The 20976-nt window shown below is 34.4% G+C and overlaps 1 protein-coding gene across 1 annotated transcript in view; it reads left to right on the top strand.

The window, feature by feature from the left end:
* The window catches only part of LOC110450673, a 123722-nt gene extending 113805 nt beyond the window's left edge, over positions 1 to 9917 (top strand). The window contains exons 34-35 of the mRNA XM_021498298.1: positions 6888 to 7763; positions 9109 to 9917. Coding sequence (XP_021353973.1) covers positions 6888 to 7763; positions 9109 to 9129 — 897 coding nt within the window. The 3' untranslated portion in view covers positions 9130 to 9917. The remainder of the gene's footprint in view (positions 1 to 6887; positions 7764 to 9108) is intronic.
* The last annotated feature ends 11059 nt before the right edge of the window (positions 9918 to 20976 follow it).

Genomic DNA, 20976 nt, shown 5'->3' with positions numbered 1-20976 from the left:
CATGTAGCTTAAGATGGAGGGACCGATGTTTCTGCCCCACATTCTATACATTGTACTGATTTATATATATATCGTTTTTGTCAGTTAAATGAGCCAACAAATATCCTGTTAATTGCCTTTTGACCATGATATGCAGTTGTCATGATTAATTTTGATGATTTTTTAAACTGGTGTAAAACAATTGCGTCAGAAGCTTGTTAAGTTGAAACTACTTTGAAGGGGAAGAGGCGTAAAATTGATGAAGAATTTGAACAAACAGCAGTATAAATTTGTTAAACCCTTTACTGGAGCAAATAGAGAATACATCATCAATATGAAGCAGTACCGTTTGAAATCGTATAGAGTATGTCATTGATCATTCACTGAAAACGTTAGGAATGAAAGCAGTTTACCAAGTGATCCGTGAAAATAGATAAAGAAAGTACATTTTCTTGAACTTTTACTCTTTCACTTTATGTTTGGAAAGCAGTATATTATTTCTTGCTCAGATCCTGAAATGGGAAAAATAAAATTGTATTTTCAAACTGCACTTTTTTGGAATGCATATGATCTGATCAATCATACAGCAAACAAGGAAATTGATTATACATTTATTTTTACCTCTTTTGAAAATCTCTTTATAAATTAATTTCCCTTGCCAACACTGCACATCATAATAAACATATATTTTTAACTAAAATGCTCACATTGACATATCAGTAGTGATCAAGGATCCTTAAATTTGATTCATAGATACCGAAATCCTATCAGGTGTAGAACTTTCCTTCCGAAATCTTATTATGAGCCTCAACAGTTGCCTCGTAACTCGTCCTCTTTTAAGATATTTTCCGCTTCGACTTATTTCTCTACAACCTATCTATTTATGTATTGCTCCTCGTCTCTGTAGAATGTGTGAGTGTCATTGTTCAGATTTTCTGGTTTTGCTATTTGAGCCTATGTGAGCCTCCTCTGTGTCTCCTTATGATTCCTACGGAAACTCTCCATACGGTTGAGTATAAGGTCATCCATCCTACTGTGCATGGAATTGGTCAACAGCTTCTGAGTTTTTTCCGAGTCTATGTTATTAACTATACGTGGTTGACTAGTGAACTGAAGACCGTCTGGTCGGCTAGCAGGCAGTCCAGGGCTAGCATGACTTGGACCTTGGACCACATACACGTGTTCAAAAACCTACGTGACAAATTCACGTGCTACTCACTCTACTCGCTCTACCCGTAGAGCACCCTCTGTACTCATGAAAATTAATTTGTATACTGCCAACTAATAACAAATGAACACCAGAAACGTACAGACAGTATTTTCGTGCAACAATTTATTCGATGAGGCGAAAAAACAAATAATTAGCGAGCGATCGACCACGTGTGTATATAAGCGATCAGCAGTAGGAGCGCTCATTAAGATAGAAGTTTAGTGTTGTATTGTTTATACGTAATTCATTTACTGTTAAATTTATATTGTTTTGCATATATTTTCTTTGTAGTTAGTACTAAAAAGACGTGTATGATCACACTCAATGATTGCTTATATAGGCAATGTCTCAGATCTAGATCTATATATATATCTGCATCTTACTAAAATATTGATACACCCCATAAGGGTTATGACTAATACCAACAATAACGGAAACGTCACACATCTATTTGACAGTTGCGGAGCTAGCTGTATATCAGTTTCGTATTTTCACTCAACGCGTTTGATCATAGACGCCAAAATCATATATCCTCAGTACGATCTGCTAGATTATTTTACCCGTGCTGCATTAATGTACTGCTTTTGTTTCGTTTTCGCCTTCAAACACGTGTCCACTTACCAGTAGTTACTTCACTCTGAGTTTTTTTACTAACTAACCGGCGAAGAATAGGACCATTCCCCGATGTCTGAGTGCATGAACATGAAACATTGATCAAAACGGGTGTTGTATGCTGTTGTCGGCAGCATGTTTTGTTGTACAGTCAACATTCTAATGCCAAATTTTCTACACGTAAATGAAATATAATGTTCCCCGTTATATCCTTTTGTATGTCACCAATCATTATTGAATAAAATACTAACATTGACGAAATTAAAGATCCAATGGGTTTCTCTGTTGGTCACAAAACAGCCGAAAGTCCAACTGCCATTGCACGACACAAAATGTTTGGTTCGATGATTGTTTAGCAATACGGGGAAAACCAAATGACTTTGAACTACTAAACTATTTTGAGTTCGGTTGCTTCACTATATAGACATATCTATTTGTGAAACGAATATAATTCAGGTGCTTGTACATAAGAGGACTGTGTGTGATAGAATGCACGGTTGTGAGGTGCCAGTAGGAATTACGGCAGTCGAAAGAAATTTTCATTTATAAATTAGGCTTTGCAAATTTAAACCAATCAGGGCAAAGTGTTGTCCAATTCATCAATGGGAATAATGCCACTACTGGGGATGAAATAGCGCCAAAACCTATGCAAGTTATACTTTATTACTGTCACTTCACAGATGGCCCTGATTTTTTTTTTTATATATTCTGCTTGGCGTAACTTTTGACTTAATATGCTGACACGTTTTGAGCTCACCTGGCCTGCCGCGGTGCGACGTCCGGCGTCAATATTTTACTTTAAACAACTTCTTCTAAATAACCAAGATGCCTTGGTGATTATATATGGCCAGAAGCAAACTGAAAAGAAGGGGTGCCAAATAATAATAATAATGTTTATTTCAGGAAATAGATCATAGAAAACACATGTAACATGACAGTTGACATACATATTACAGTACAACATACATATATATTACTAAAATATTAAACAGAATATCACAGGTTTTTGGAGCAGTCCAATGAGCAGGTGATTGGACATTCCCTTCTTACAAGCTCTCCGGACGCTCAAATACTTATGAACCTACATGAATTAAATTATCGTCAGTAATAAAACATTGTATTATCTTTAAATATTATATAATGTATGAAACTAAAATTCATAACTGATTTTAAGATATAGGTAATATATTTTTACAATTAAAACAACACAACCATTGATCTATAAACATGAGGATAGTCCATGAAAGCTCGAAAGCTTATTTCCAATGGGGTCCATGTTATATTGATCACGGGGAACGATTTTGGCAGGAGAGAATGATTGACATCCTATTAACTTTATTGTCAGTACCTATAGTAATTCCGTAATGACTATATAATCTAAAAAACACACATATAGATATATGTTCAGGTTTAAATAGTTAGCCCAACTTAAAATATGTAGCGAGACTTTCTAAGTATTTCTAAATAACAAAAATAATACGGTACAGATGTCGTCAGCATGTGGATTGCAGTGACACAAAGTTTGTTTTCTTAGGCTTTGGGATCCCGCTACCAGCAAAGTCTACTTGTTTTGTGCACCGCAATCACATATAATTGTGTTATCAGCATGAATTTTGAAATTTAAAAGCGAGATGTTTCTTCACTGCCTTAAATGCATATATGGATTTTATACCCTTGATTTTGTCAGGCAGACTATTCCAGTCATGGATCCCGTTAAAATAAAAAGCACATGTATCTTTCCCTTAACATGGTGGAACAACAAAATTAAAAAGACATGATCGTGTGTTATGCTGACGAACACCTGACACTTTTATGAAGTTTAGGTTTAAGTAGGATGTACATTTTCCATAAAAATATTTTGTGCACATGATTGAGTCTTAATTGTTTGACTCTATATTCTATATTTAACATATTGAGCTTTGACAGTTCAGTGGGAGTGATACTCGTTCTGGGTTCTAATTGGCTAATAAATCTGACAACTTTATTTTGTAAAACCTGTAATGTGTTCTTCATTTTCTTGTTTAATTCTGAGTACCACGCGGAGCATGCATAATCTAGGTGACACTGTATAAGTGCAGAACATAAACTTTGTCTGGTTTTTGTAGTTAGGCATTTACTTTGTCTGTATAAAACTGTCAGTCTAGAATTTACTTTCTTCACGATGTTTTCTACTATTTCTTCGCCAGATATACAACAATATATATAAGCTCCAAGATACTTCACAGATTTTGTTGAATTGATGGTATGATTGTTTGCGACTATTTCAAAATGATCAATTTGATTTAATTTTCTTTTCGTTCCAAAAAGCATGCTCTCTGTTTTACCTAAATGCAACGAAAGCTTATTATCAACTAACCACTCTGCAAATGATCTAAGTTTGTTCAAATAAATTACCTTCACCTTTTTTCAAGGTCACAGGGGTCAAATATATTTAACCTTTAAACGACTTTTCAATAAGCAAACGATCAAGGGTGATGTTAATTGGCCATTAACATGCTGGGAAGAAGGACTACCAAGTTTGTTCAAATGAATGACCTTCGCCCATAATTAAGGTCGCAGTGGTAAATATATGTTTAAATCTTTAAATGACTTGTTCTGTACAACCAAAAGGTCCAGGGCAATGCTATTTTGCCAGAAGCATGCTGGGTTGGACGACTTTAAACTCTGTTCAACCTAATGTCCTTGTTCGGCATTCAATGTCACAGGCTTCATATGTTTAAATCTTTTAATAGGTTCTGATGAGTAAAACACTGATATTCTGCCTGTAGCTGTATTTTAGTCCACTTTTTATATTAGAAATGTGAGATTGATACCAGGTGAGCGATCCTGGCCTGCATAGTCTGCTAGCTTCCTTGAAAATAAAAGTAAACTGTGAAATTAAAATGAACAAAACATGGTTAAAACTAATACTGTTCATAAAATATCGACACATCTGGCTAAGCGATTTTCTGGTTATTGTCTCAAAAAAAGCATTTTCCCTAGGTGTAGATTACGATTTACATAGTAAGTTTAAGATTTTTGTCAACCCACGTGCGTATGTGTGTGCATTTAACCTCGACCCCCCTTCTGTGAAGCGGCAAAGAAAACAATATTGTGTTTTAGCTGTGAATTCGCTTATTGACTGACACGGTAGGTGAACGATAAATCATTACAGCTGCCGTTATTGCCTTTCCATAAACTGCAATTGTTTGAATAAGTGTGATTTTAGCCGGTTGAAGTGTGGCAGGGTTCACTCTCTACCACGAGGCTAAATCGCCGACCTTTATGTGTAAAGACGTTACCACGACGTTCCATACTATAATCACCAAATCTAGGATATCATCCATGCAATCAATAGTGGTCAATTCCAATCTCTTTTTGTATTTCAATTTGCATTTGTTCACGTTGATTGATATGTTGAGAAAATTAAGGTACATATATTTACATGTAAATCGAACTGACATGTAAAAACTAAGGCAATAGTGGTTGTCAAAAACAAACAACGGGATTGATGAATTATACAACAGGCCTACAATTCATACATAAAATATATCGAAGCATATTAAATGACACTTTTCAGGTATTATATCGCGCAGATAAAACGCCAACAGGTCTCAAGATCAAAACATGATACGGGTGGTATTTCATGAGACTTTTCAGTTTGTTTAACATTCATTAAATTATCTTTGCAAAACGGAAAATGTAAAACAATAACCTGTAGCCTTTGCAGTGTTGGTAAATCCATTCATGATTTAAAGGGTTTGTACTGTGGCTATACTCGTATCATTTGAGATTAAACAATGTGTCATGCTCCTTTTAAAGTTAGGGTATTTCCTGGTCTGAAGGACCAATGTGACCTCATGCAATACAGTGGCGTCCATCGTCCGTCTGTTCGTCAAAAATAGCTTCTTCATAACGGCCGATTCGAATTCAACCAAATTTGAGCGGAACAATTCCTAGATGGTTGATATTCAAAAATGTACAAAGAAAAGGCTGAGTGGCGCGACTAACAGGGGGTAGCTTGGCAATATTTATTTAGGTGACAACTTCTTTGAATCTCAGAGATACATATATATCAACCATATTATTCGATGGCGGAGATTCAACATGTTGCAAATCGAGGGTTGACCCAATGGTGGGCCAAAAGGGGGTAATTTGGCAATATCGCTTTAAGCGACTTCTTATCTGAAACGTACGGTGGGCTATCAACCTAATTTGAGAGGCAGCATCAATTTTAACTTGGAAATAATAAAGGATCCCCACCAAATAATAACAACATATATACAATTGCTGAGTATAAAGAGACAAAAACATACATTCTACCATGGATACTTGGTCATGACTTTTGAACAGATGAGATCCCCACTCCATAACTATATATACAATTGTTAGGCATAAAGCGGCAGACACGGGAAAATAAGTTATGATTGACCCTGGAGTCTAGCAACACCCTTGGGGACTGAGTCCCTGGGTTATAACATGGAAACATTTGATATCCTCACCCTATTATGAAAATAAATTGATAAGCATAAAGATTTGGATACGCCTAGTCAAACTGTCGCGCTTCTCAAATGATATTAATTTCCGTCTGGTGCTAATATCGCATTTCACATCAATTACACTGAACTATGTTTATTATGCTGTTTACTCATATTCGCTGTAATGATAAATGCACCCTCATTACGGTGGTTAAAAAGTGGAAACAGACTGCAGGGAAAATATCCCGTTATACGGTATGCTCGTAGGATTTATCAAATCTTTTGCCATGATTGCTTAAATATAAAGATGAGCGATACATGTCACTGTACTATTATGTTGTTTACCTATATTCGCTGTAACGATAAGGCCCTCTTTTGTTTCACTAACGAACCTATCCTTACAAGGCATCAACCGTACTGTTTGTGAAGCATGCTGTATTATTTAAGCAGCGTTTCCGTAGTATTTCTGTTGCTATGTAAAACATGGGTCTGTAATGATTTTGATATTACAAATGTATTAAGCTTACTTCAAATGGGGAGAGACTCAAAGTGAATCATATCACATCAAAAATATTTGAAGACTTAAATGATCACAGAGCGTATACATATTATTTAATGTCATTTTTCAGAGTAACCTGGATGACGCCGAAGTGAACCAAAACAACCTTGAGATTGATGCCCTCGGCATGTTGTTTGTCATCTTCTATGTTACCATTCTGGTTATCCAATTCATCGGTATGCTGATGCACAGATGGGGAACATTTCTACACTTGATTGCAATTACAGATATTCCAAATCCCTTCCAAAAGAATGTTACCGAGAATGACATAGAAAGGGGGCACCCGAAATTGCTAGCGAAAAAAGTGCTTGAATTTTGTGAAAGATTAGATTCCGAGCCGATTCCCGATTACCCGATGGACAGTGACGACGAGGACCAAGAGAAAGAGCAAACGCAGCGTGCCTTGAAAGAAGTCATCATGAATATACAAGAGAAAGGCACGAAGAACATCCCAGGCTCCAATAACCCTCTTGGAAAGAGTCTCCGCCAGACAGGATTGGGTAGTTCATATAGAACATCTGCCAGAAACAGCAGGGCAGCAGGTAAATGCTTAAAGTCCGTTTTGAGGCGGACAGCACTACCAAATGACCGTCTTTTAGACAGTGAGAGGAGAGGAACGGAATTTAACGATGTCGAAAAAGAGATTCCAAAACGGAGGTTCGCTATTGGTATGCCGTTACAAAAGCATTTTGTGAACGAGGTTAGAAACAGAAGACTTCCTAACACGCCGGAAGATTTCAAGAAAAGGGAAAATGGAAATCTTAGCCAAACCCTTCGAAGAGGCGGGTACGAACCTGGGGCGTTCGGGGGAAATGACGATATGGAGGATATATACGATACGATTCCTGCTTTGGGCACTATGGGTAAAAATTTTGCAAAGAAATACAGAAAATTTAGACAACAGGAAGGACATGGCGGAAAAAGAGATCAAACTCGTGTTTCTCATGTGAGTATTTAAATTCTACCTGAATGTAAATATTTTTCTGACAAGATAATATGTATTTCAAAGGCTAGCTCAATTTTAAAACATTTAAATTTAAAACAATTAGGGTCCGCTATGAAATGAATTTTTAACTTATATATAAAGACAATGGTACCACTGCAATAGTTAATAAGACCAAGAGAAGTTTACCAATTTACGTAAAAGATTTGACAAAACATTCTTTGGCTATGCGTTCGATCATTTTGAAATAGATTTCTTTGAAACCCGATTTTTTATGTAGTGGCAGTACCATGCAGTGGTGCCAACCCTTCATGTTGTTGCCTATTCCTTATGATTTAAACATAACAAAAATACAATTTTTGCCTATCCACTGTATGAGTTTGTTCTATTTCTACCGATTCCCGAATTTCTACCCGTTTTCGCATCGGTTTATTATAATATCCTGATTGCAGTCTTTTCGTAGTTTTAGTGTTCCCGAAAGGTTAAGCGGCGGAGAAGGGGTTCTTGGCGATTACGATATCCACCGTGCTATCCGACATTCTTGATATCAATCTCAATGGTCCAGACAGAAGGCATTATCATAGGTTTTAAGGTCAAGGCCAGAACTATTTTGTATGATGATAGGAAAAGTGTACATTGTCTCTCTCACCACACTATCCAATTTCCGTGACATTTCACATACGTGTTCCTGATATCAACCTGAAGTTAAGTACCGATTAAAAAGTTCGACCGAAATCATGAAACTTCACACCACAGTTCCTGATATCAATTTCAATCTGTGGAGACCAGATGATTGTCAAGGTCAAAAGCTCAAGGTCAATGTAACAGCTAAAATATATTTATTTAGTAGTAGGAGAATTAAACATTTTTATTTTACGCAAGTGCCTGACTAAATTTTTCAACCAAAGATTTCATCAATTCCATATTTTAAACACCATTGCTTGTGCAGGTTGTGTCCACAAACCCTTTTTAAATTTCTATCGTGGCATGTATGGCATAGGACTTAGTAGACATGTTCCAAATATTATAAATTTGTCTTCAACAAAGACGTCAATACTCGTATTATGTATCGCTTGCAGTAATTTTTTATTGTTTGGTATGCTTTAAATGATCTCTGCCATCACAATCATCAAAGATAGAAAACATGAGTAGGTTATTTGTAATTGCAGAAGGATTATCATTACGGCGGTATGCGACTTCACAATTTTTTAAACAGTCTTATTGGGTAGTTAGTATATTTACCTTTTAATAAAGCTACAACTTATCAATTTAGTATCGATAATTCAATGGTACGATATGCATTTATGCATTATTATCACAATAATAAGTTGTCAAACGTCTTTTCCAGAATGGCATCGAGATACGTTAGACTACACTACACTTTTTAAGAGTTCAGAAGACATAACAGAGTTCATCGAATATTACAGCAGTCCTGAGGAAGGGTATTCAACATGTTTAATGATTATATCCCTGAAAACATTTTATGACTGAGTGCAGCGACAATGATATCTGGGTACTGGGTTATTGGTAAAATGTGGTATTGAATTACCACGCGTGCTTTCAATATATATTGCCGGTGAATTAAGCTTAGAATCAAGATGTCTGGATAAGTAATAATTGTGTGGTTTGTTTTCTTATCAAACAAAATTTCCGTTTAGACATGTGACTGTATGGTTTTGTGGATTGAACGTTTGAGATACTTGAGTTTATCGCGATCATTAAAGCAATATCATCTTATGTTCTCTTATAAGATGCAATAAGATGTGATAAACAGTCATGACAGAGCATACAAACTGTAATGCAATAGATCTTGTTTTCAAATACGTCATATAACAAATATCACAGTATCATAGCAGTTAAGACTAACAAATCAAATAAGACAAGCAATGAAGTGACTTCCATACTTTGAACTTTTCTACTTCGTTTTGTAGTTTATATTATACCATTTTACAATTGTTAGGTTTTGTGTTTATATCATGAAAGCAGAAATATTATCCTTACGGACGAAGAAATGATTATAAAAAGGAACAATTCTCAACAATGAGTCTTAATTACTTTCATCTCGTCAAAGTGATTCTTAATGGGCGGATTGGTCGAGTGGTTAACACTCCCGCCTTCCAAGCAGGCCGCCGGGGTTCGATCCCCGAAGTCGCCGTACACATGGAATATTAGAGAAAGTGTTTTTCCCCTGTCCACCCAACTCCAACAACCCAGGTGGAGTATAAAATGGTCCGGGTGGGCTTTGCGGTATCTGTGCTGTAGCATTCAAGTGAGGTGGCACTATAAATGATACCGTTGGAAGCACGGTCCCAATACAAAACAGAACACAATACATCTCCAGCACACACACACAGGCATATCCATATCGGGAGATATTAGCCAGGTGGCATAGGACTAGTAGTAAGCGCCTGATAAGGCAGCTCCTCCAAATTCCTCAATATTGTATTGATGTATATATATGCCAATTGTATTGACTGTATAAAATTGTATATCTATGTACTGTAAAGCGCTTTATAGTGGCTTATGTTAGCTAAATAGGGCGCTATATCAAATGTTGTTTATTTATTTTTGTATATTTATTTTAATTTCCTTGACGAGATGAAAGTACTTAAGACTCGTTGAGAATTTTTCTTTTTATATTACTTTTTATATTACTAGTGGTAGATCTTAAATATTCATTATTTTATTCTATATTTTCCTTCGTAATCATTTATTATCTACTATATATAACTTATATGAATAGTAATATCAATAATAATTCGAGGTTCTTATATACCGCTTTATCACAATCTAGTTCGTAGGTCGTCTCAAAGCGGTTCATAAATTATTATCCGTGGTTATAGGGCCTTTGCAACCAGCCAATATCTTTCTCCACTCCCTGGGGAGCATACAGTCGGTGCTGCCATTTCGGCGATCTCAGCTAGCATTCTACAATTCTAGCACTGCCCAACCACGTACTCATATACAGTATGAGTAGACTGGAACAAGCCGAGTAAAGTATCTTGCTCAAAGATACACTACAGTACCGTACCGTGACTCGAACCCCTCACGCTTCAGTCACGAGCCCGGCGTCCTACCACTAGACTACCGTGCCTCCACGGTAAATATATACATATTTCTTTCGTTTGCAAAGATCCAGTGTTATTCGAGAAGCTATCGTTTATATTACTTCTTTTACCCATGTATATATTTCTAATATTTGTTTTAACATTTTACCCATTTCTCAGTGTCAATTTGATATGTTAAAAATTGTATTCAATCAGAATCTTAAAAAATAGAGTGTAGGTTTGAAAGAGCTTACTTTGTTGTAGTCATGGTAACATCAGATAAAAGAAAATTGGTCTAAACAGTAAATATGTGTAAACAAATGTATAGTGACAGTATCATGTGTAGTTTTACATTTAGTAACTTTTATAGGGAGTTATAGGGAGCCCCTTTACGTAAAAGAATTGACAAGCTTTTGTCCGGCTATCCATTTGCTCTTATTTTAATAGATTTCTTTGAATTTGTCAGAAGTTACGCAACTTTTTAAAAGAAAAATGACAAACCTTTTTCCGTCTATGCATTTGCTAATTTTTCAACACATTTCTATGATTTTTTTGTGTAGAGGCAGTACCATAATTTTTGCAGTCGTGCCCACCTGACATAATTTTCGCGTTTTCGAACTTTTTACGAGAATTTTACCAATTTACGTAAAAGATTTGACAAAACATTCTTTGGCTATGCGTTCGATCATTTTGAAATAGATTTCTTTGAAACCCGATTTTTTATGTAGTGGCAGTACCATGCAGTGGTGCCAACCCTTCATGTTGTTGCCTATTCCTTATGATTTAAACATAACAAAAATACAATTTTTGCCTATCCACTGTATGAGTTTGTTCTATTTCTACCGATTCCCGAATTTCTACCCGTTTTCGCATCGGTTTATTATAATATCCTGATTGCAGTCTTTTCGTAGTTTTAGTAAGCCTACACACTAAAGCGTATATATGACTGTGATCACACTTACTCTTTCTTTAGCAAGAAAATGGTGGGAAAATGTGCTCTCAACGGGGGAGATAAAATTGATAGTTCCGGAAACCAACCCCAAAAAGTACAAACAAAGTAATGGAATTACAATTTTACACCAGAATACAGATTATGACATGTTAATTATACAATGTACGTGTATATGGGGGTTTACCTGTTTCCCGAGCGGGGATAGCTCTAGTTCCTTTTTTATCTGGGAAATAATTGCGAAAAATATGACGTCGCAAAGCATTGTTACTTGACGTCATAATTAGAAGATGGGCCAAAAAAATAACGTCCAATGTGGTCTTCTTGTGGGAAACCAAAATGTATATGAACTTCTATCAGGTTTTTCAAATGAGTTTGGAGTGAGGAAAGCTATAGTGGTTGTCGAAGAAAATGTTGTAATGTGTAGTAAGTACACACAAATGTTTCAAGATTGACATGTCTTTTTAGCTGGCAGAACATACTATGCACTTACTAGATAAAGATGTAATCGCGTTTATAAATCTAACGTTTCAACATCAAAAACATGTTATTATATTACTTCCTTTCAAAATAAGCACCATGTGGGGAAGTGTAAACGTTTTGTTATTGTTCGGAATAAGATTCATCAGTTTGGATTGAATAATGAAAGCTAACACAAACAGGAATTGAAAACTTATTTTGCAAGCTCTCTGTTTCCTTTGTCCAGCAAAGAGTTCAATTGGGAGAAATGTCCCTTTGAATTTTGACAGCTGACTTGACTGATTCGGCCCACTGTGGCTTAGTGAGTTGTTTTCAATGGTTAAGAGTCGAGACACCGGTCATTTAACTATTTGCTTGACAAAGTTTTCGAAACCTTGCAAAATAAGTTTTCATTTCCTGTGTGGGTTAAAATCAAACTTAGCCTTCGTTTTGTTACTGTGTTTGACGTAAATACGTCGAACAAGAAGGTAGCTAGATGTGACTATTAAATATAAATAGAAATATGTCATTGGATCTACATTATCTAGTGTAAACGTCATATCATATTCTCCGGTATATTTTGATCTGTTGCCACAACCACACACTCGTTTTTGTGTACTGTAAAGTTCTGAACAATTGCTTTACCAATGTGTGCATTCAGCGATCAGATATAGACGTTTTGACATCTTGTGTGTTGTAGTGGGGTAATTTTGAGTGATAGTGAATTGTATTTATTGGGTTTTCATCTATGTATTTATGCATGTTATATTTTCTTTCACATGAAGTTATGCAAGGCAAACATGTTTACATTCATAATTATGCAATGTTATAGTGAATTGTTTGAATTTGTTTTTCATATATATATTTACGAATGCTTTCATTTTTTTCATATGAAAGTCACTTGCTATTCATGTTATTCTTTTCAATCCATGAATGTAATAGTACAACAAATTAAAACAAAAGATGACAGTGTTTCATAAACATGTGTGTTATCTTAGTTAAAGTTAAACTAACAGTAAGCAACTTCGTCAAAATTATTAACTGTAGGATGCATTTCATCAAAACTCTAATTAATACATATAGCACCAACAAATATGAATGATATTCCTCCTAATGAGTGAAATTAATGTACATTAAACACTGGCGGTTCTAGTATAAGCAAATAATATGTATTTGGAAAACGGCGAACGGTACTTTCGGAACGAGCGAAGTACGTAATTTTTCATTTTATCCCTATAAAATGTTATCCCTATAATGACAACTATTTATATGTTGGTAGTCGGCAATTAATATTTTCTCGATGTATTGTAGACTTGTACTACCTAACATATTAACGCGTGCTTGTCGGTACATATAAATAATACAGCTTTATTCATGAACTATTTGCACAAAATAAAGAAATTCTATGTTTCACTTGATGATTTGTTGTTTCATTTGTAACAAATTTGGACTAACATACTAGCCAGTATATTTGGTAGGTAGTGTCCAACGTGGTTGTGATAACTGTTGATATTTATTTCTGTGAGGATGTCCATTTATTATATACACACTTGAACCTCGATACAGGCAACCTTACTATCGCGGAGTTAACCTTATTTGAGTCTCTATTAAGTCCGAATTAATGAGTGAGTAGAACTACAGAACATAAAGCAATAGCCAAAATCGAGATTGATAAACATTACTGCTACAAATTACCTCCAATACCTATCATGACATAAAGCATTCTCTTCTTTTGGAAACAACAAAGTCAGTAAAATTCATAGATTATGCTTCCTGAGGTCACTCGGACAGTGACCTCACTGTGACCTAGACCTTGGGAGTACAGACCCAAACAGGTCAAATCATACATTAGGCTATTTTCAGCAAGTCAGAAGTTTTATGGTCCAAACAGTGTATTTTACATTTTGACTTCGTGTTCTCATGACCTTTGGCTACAAACCTAATTATGGTTTTCGACACACTGTCTTGTCATCCAATGTTTAATTCTAAAATTTCATTATAATAGCCAACTTCAGCGAGTCCGAAATGGTGGCTCAGACAATGAATTTGACTATTTACCTCAATTAGACTTTGGTTTATGGACCGAATCGGGATTGCACAAACTCCCTTGACATCCTACATATACATTATCTATTAAATTGCATTTAGATATCTTCAGTGAGTAAGAAGTTATGAATTTTACCTAAGACCTCAATGTGACCTTAACCTTACAGACTCAATTGTGATTTACAAAAAACTGTCTTGCTGCAATCCTACATCTATTCCTTAAACTTATATATAATGAGTTATGGCCCTTGCAATTAGCAATGGATTTGACCTTAGAAATCAATATCGACATCCTTGGCTGTACTGCCATCGCCTTATCATCCTACATATTTCCCCTAAATTTCATTGAGATATGTTTAGTTAGTTATGGCACAGACAATGAATATGACCTTTGACCCAAATATGACCATGACCTTGGCTGTATTGACCCTAGAGTAGTAAGCTACACAACGCCTTACCATACCACATATATCCCTTAAATAGTGTTAAAATATCCTAAAGGAGTAAACAATTATGACAATTTTAATTTTAATTTTGACCTCAATATGACCTTAATCTGAGTGTTTGCACGAAAGAGTTGTATGTGAGACACTGCCTTGCCATCCTACGAATTTCCACAAGATTCCATTTTAAGTGGTATTTTGGGCGAATCAGAAGTATTGCACAGAAATAAATAAACCATTCCTACATGACGAACAACCGTACAAAGCTTTCTGCTCCCCGAATTCTAGTTATTGTATACGCCCGTCGAAATTTTACAGGGGCATTATGGTATAGCGCCTCCGTCCGGTTAAAGTTTTGGTGCAAGTTTCTTCAGTGGTGTACAGTTCAGTCAGATCATGTGTTATTGTCCTAATTTTTGGCATCGATGTTCAAGTGGGGTCTTACAAGGACAATATGGATTTAATTTGGGAAAATAATTTCAATTTTTGGAAATTTTGACGTGTTCAGGACTTAACTTTTCTCGCGCAATTTTCTTGCTTAACGTTTTATGTCAAAGTTTCTTCAGACAAACTAATTCTTGAAAATTTACTTGTAAACCAGTTTAAATACAATCAATTGATCCAAGGACCCACTAACGACCACGGTTCAATTATTGACTCTTTACCAATCTCAACAACCTATCCGGACAACCCATGGGGAGTTATTACTCGGACCATAGAATTATCTTCACTTCCTTTCAGTAACACGAGACGTAAGGTTTCTGCATATTTACAATGAACTCACTACAATACTGTGTATAAATATTATGCATCATTCAAAGAAACAAGAATTATGGTATATTCTGAAAGTATTTCTGGCTCGGTGCATTTATATTAATTGTTGTATCAACTTGGAGACAACAACGTTTTTGGGCTACATTCCACTAACAACCATCGTCATTATGCATTCAATTCCTACTGCGGTTAACTATCATTTATTTCCCACGTTTAATGAATTAAAAAGAGGGACATGGAAACTTAATAAGTCACTGCTACATGATTCAGAATACTTAAAAATAATTAATAATTGCATCAATGATGTAAAGAAACAATATTGCATACCAATTTATCATTTGAACAATATTGAAAACATCCCTTCTGATGAGATTCAATTTACTATTAATGATCAGGTTTTTTTTGGAAACTTTGCCTATGGAAATTCGAAGGAAAACAATAGCATATGCATCATACAAGTCTTGAGGCCAAGGAAAATGTTAATTTAGATGAATTAAATGGAGGGGGGAGATTTAAAGAAGATAAGAAAACAGAAGAATTAAAGGAAGTATTATTAGATCACGGGCGAAATGGGCAGAAGAAGGGGAATAACCTACTAGTTATTTATTTTTAATTTAGAAAATAGAAATCATATCTGAAAAATAATACCAAAATTACAAACCGACAATAACAACATAATAACAAAACAGGGAAGTCATATTAGGTAAAATTTGCTCATTTTATAAAAAAATCTTTATGGTGTCTCTAGCAGCACAGATGATAATATACAGAATGAACAAGAAATAACTCACGACTGTGAGCTGTCGGCAGTAGTCTCTATGAAATGACCATTTTATTATTGTCTTTTATGTTTTCTTTTCTTCTTCTTTTAATTTCTTTATCGGTCTTTGCCTTTCTTCTATTCATCTCCGGGATGGACAAAAATAAACTCGTTCTCAAGTCACAGCTATGGCACAATGTTTACCGTCTAATATTCAGGGCCTGGGAGACAAAGTTAAGCGTTAATGTGTTTTCTTATCTTAGGTCGAAAAGTGGTAATGTCTTCTGCTTGCAAGATACACATTTTACTACAGAACAGGAAAATATTATAAGAAGTGAATGGGGTTTTCAGTGCTACTATAATTCTTTTAAATCAAATGCTAGAGGCGTAGGTATTATTTTTAAAAATAACTTCGAATTTAAAGTGCATAAAGAAAAGAAAGAAAACACGGGCATTTTTGTAGCTTTAGATATTGAAATTGAGACTTTAAGAATTACACTTATTAATTTGCATGGCCCAAATAAGGTTGACCCTGAATTTTATGATATTCTAATTGAAACTATTGAAGAATTTGCAAATAGATATAATATCGTTTGTGGTGATTTTAACACGGTTTTAAATCCTAAATTTGACTATGATAAAATCATAAAAATGTAAACAATCCTAAAGCTAGAGCAAAAAATGGAAATCATAGATAATTTTTCACTAGTAGAGATTTTTAGAGAACAAAATGAAGACTTAGGAAGATACACATAGAGGAAAAATAGCCCACTTAAAGAAGCTCGCTTAGACATTATTTTGATATCTGAAAACTTTGTTTCTGGTACTGAAAAATCCAAAATAGAATCTGGCTATCGATCTGACCATTCTTTCTTTACAATATCTTTGAAACTTAATGAATGGATACCTGGTAAAGGAGTATGGAAATTTAATAATAGTATATTACAGGAAATAGAGTACTTGAATATGGTTAAAACTTGTATCAGTGAGACGAAAGCGCAATACTGTCCTCCAGTTTATAACTTAAAAAATTTAGATAACATTTCAGATGCTGTGATTGAGTTTATGATAGACGATCAATTATTTCTTGAAACATAACTTTTGCAAATTAGAGGTAAAAGTATATCTTATTCATCTTTTAGGAAAAAACAACAAAATGTTAGGGAAGACATTTTTAAGAAGACAATTCAGGCAATTGAAGAACAAGATGAAATAGATATTGTTGATTTAGAAGTAAAAATGATAATAATTACAAGAAATTAGGGAACAGAAAATTAAAGGTAGTATAGTGAGATCACGTGCTACATGGATAGAAGAGGGGGGAAGCCTACAAGCTATTTTTTCAGTCAGGAAAGTAGAAATTTCACCTCTCAAGTTATACCTTAATTTCAATTAGATAATGGAAAAACAATTACAAATATGCAGACATCTTGAAAGAAGTTCAGACATAACAGATGTAAGTCTGAATGAATTTTTGGAAACTTATAATGTAAATTAAATTAGTTAACATGATTCAAAAAATGTGGATGGCCTAATCTCATTGGAAGAAGCTGATAAAACGTTAAGACGTATGAAAAATAATAAAAGTCCAGGTATAGATGGCTTTACGGTTGAATTTTTTAAGTGTTTTTTAAAATATTTTGGTAACTTTGTAGTTCGATCTATAAATTTAGGGGATACAAAAGGTAATTTATCAATCTCACAACGTCGAGGCATTATTTCATGCATTCCAAAGGAGGATAAACCTGAACATTTTATAAAAAAAATGGAGGCCTATCACACTACTAGATGTTGTTTATAAAATAGCTTCTAGCATACAGAATTAAAACAGTTTTGGATAAAATAATTGATAAAGATCGGACAGGGTTTTTAGAGGTCGTTATATAGGGGAAAACACTAGACTGATATATGATGTCATGCAATATGCAGAGGAAAATGATATTTCAGGTATGTTTTTAATGATTGATTCCGAAAAAGTATTTGATTCGGCGTCCTGGGCATTTATTGAGAAAGTGTTAATTTTTTTTGGTTTTGGAAATAGTATAATAAACTGAGTTAAAGCATTACATAATAATGCTGGTGCTGTTATTAATCAGGGAGGGGATATGTCTTCATTTTTTTTCAAATTAAAAGGGGCTGTCGTCAAGGGGACCTGATTGCTCCATATGTATTTATTCTGTGTGCTGAAATCTTAGCTATAAAACTGAGAAGCAATAAGAAAATTAAGGGTATCAATGTTGATAACTGTCCTATACTAGTATCACAATATGCAGATGACACTGCACTTGCACTTGATGGTACAGAAAGATCACTGCAGGAAGATATTACTGAACTTAATTCCTATGCAATTCTATCAGGATTAAAAAAAAAAAAAAAACTCAAGTGGTTTGGATTGGTAATAAAACAATTTAGCTCAGATGAATTCCTTCCAGAACTTGACTTACAATTGGGTAGGGAAAACTTCACATTGGATTTCACGTTAATTTACATGAGATACCTAAACTGAACGTTAATACAAAACTTCAATCACTTATCAGATCATGGAAAAGGAGAATATTAACACCAATTGGTAAAATAAACATAACAAAATCAGTTTTGGTTTCACAATTTAATCATTTATTTATCCCAATGGCAAACCCAGAGGAAAAGTTTCTTTGTAAACTGTATTCTATACTTTATGAATTCTGATGGAACAGCAAGTGGATAAAGTAAAAAGAGAAGTTGTTATTCAAGACTTCATTAATGGTGGGTTAAACATGACCAACATCAAAACTTTTATAGACTCACTCAAATAAGGTTAAATTAGAAGATTATTTCAATGTTCATCTCAATGGCAAGCAATTTTAAAAACATATGTTAACATAGACATGTTGGCAAATTGTGGTTCAGATTATATAAAGAGATGTAAAATTAATGTAAGTTCTGGACTGATGTTTTGAAAGCTTGTAAAAACTTGTATCAGGCAAATGAAATAAATATTAACAAAAATGAGGTAAACGTGAAGACCCCCCACAAAATTACTATTGATAGAAGGTCAATTTTCATTAAGGATTGGTATAAAAAAGAAGTTATTAATATAAATGACCTGATAAAAGACAATAATTCTGGTTCCTTTTTATACAGTTAAAGAATTCACTCAAATTTATCAAATACAGACTAATTTTCTCCAATATCACAGTGTTCTTTCTGCAGTAAAACAATTCAACTCTAATCCAGATTTTCCTAAATTAAAATTGTGATGTCCGTTTATTCCTGTACACTTAGAAACATTCTTTAAAAAGTCTAAAGGTTCCAAACATTTTTATAGTATCCTGATAAAAAATAACATTGTTCCATCAGTACAGAAGAAATGGAATAGAGTTTTTGACTTTTCTTGGAATCAGATTTTTAAGCTACCCTTTGCTATAACTACTAATACAACATTTCAGTGTTTTCAGTATAGAATAAATCACCATATTCTGACAACAAATTCTTTCCTTTTTAAAACTCGATTAGTTGTATCTCCTATGTGTACACTTTGCAATTCTGAGATTGAATTAAGCATTGAACTGTTTTTGTATGGTATTTATGATCTATTTGAATGACACAGCTTTGCAAGCAAACAATATTATGCGCGCATTATGATTTGTTTGCTTGCAAAGCTGTGTCATTCAAATAGATCATAAATACCATATGTATTTGTTGATTGTATGGGAACCCGACAACAGTCGGTAGATTCTATAACAGCATCGTTATTTGACATGTCGTCTGAAACTGAGGAACCTTGGATCCGAGACGCGTGAAACTGATAGCGTTTGAAGTGAGTGATCTTGCGACGGAGCACAGGTTCGTTACAAATGTCTGAAATGACGAATGTTTATGTGTGCTGTGACTCATATCAGTATGTCTGTAACATATGTGTCAGTAGGTCTATAGAATATGTGTATTTCAGACATTTATAACGAACCCCTGTTGATCAATGCAGTGTAACAGACGATATTTCTGATAAATTGCATGAGCGTTAAAATTGTTTCCATTGCCGGCATTGGTGATTTCAACCGATGTGCATTTTGTACGATATTGCAGACCTTGGTCTTGTTTTCGTTGTAATAAAAGTCTTTTTTATTTAATTTTTTATTTTGCACATAAATTTACAATGACATTATCAAATCTCACAACGCCCAGCGATATTTCAGCAGCCGTCATGTTTATTTACATTGGATATTGTAGTTCCAGTCAGTGTTGTAATTAATACGCTAAGAATTGTGTCTCGTGCGGCATGGTAATTATGTCTCGTGCGGCATGGTAATTGAAGTCCCATCAACGACAAAGCTTTCAAAGAGGCTATATAGAGGCCATGCAAATGTAAATATACTATTTTATGGAAATGTCAAGAGACTCAGAAACTTCATCTTAGTTTTGAAACTCTTTTAGATGTACTCATTATTCCTTTTGATTTCAATAAAGAATCTTTTTTATTTGGATTTTTTACACAAAATGTGAATGGTAGAATTCATTATAATTAAACAATATATATATATAATGCGTTGTATTCATAGCTCCTTAAATATAAATGCATTGGTTAACACAATAAAAGACTACCATAATATACAAAGATTTATAACAAATAGCAAAGGAGATACTTATAGAGAGAAGTCTGATAGCTGTCTCCTGGGCTTTGAAATGAATTATAGAATCAATAATTTTCTTCTATTTCATTTATTCATAAGCTTGAGTTAAAATATATAATAGTCCCCCC

This window comes from Mizuhopecten yessoensis, unplaced genomic scaffold (assembly GCF_002113885.1).
Source record: "Mizuhopecten yessoensis strain PY_sf001 unplaced genomic scaffold, ASM211388v2 scaffold5413, whole genome shotgun sequence".
Classification (NCBI taxonomy): Eukaryota; Metazoa; Mollusca; class Bivalvia; order Pectinida; family Pectinidae; genus Mizuhopecten; species Mizuhopecten yessoensis.
Note: the sequence above shows the minus strand (reverse complement) of the source record. Positions and strands in the feature narration are given on the sequence as shown.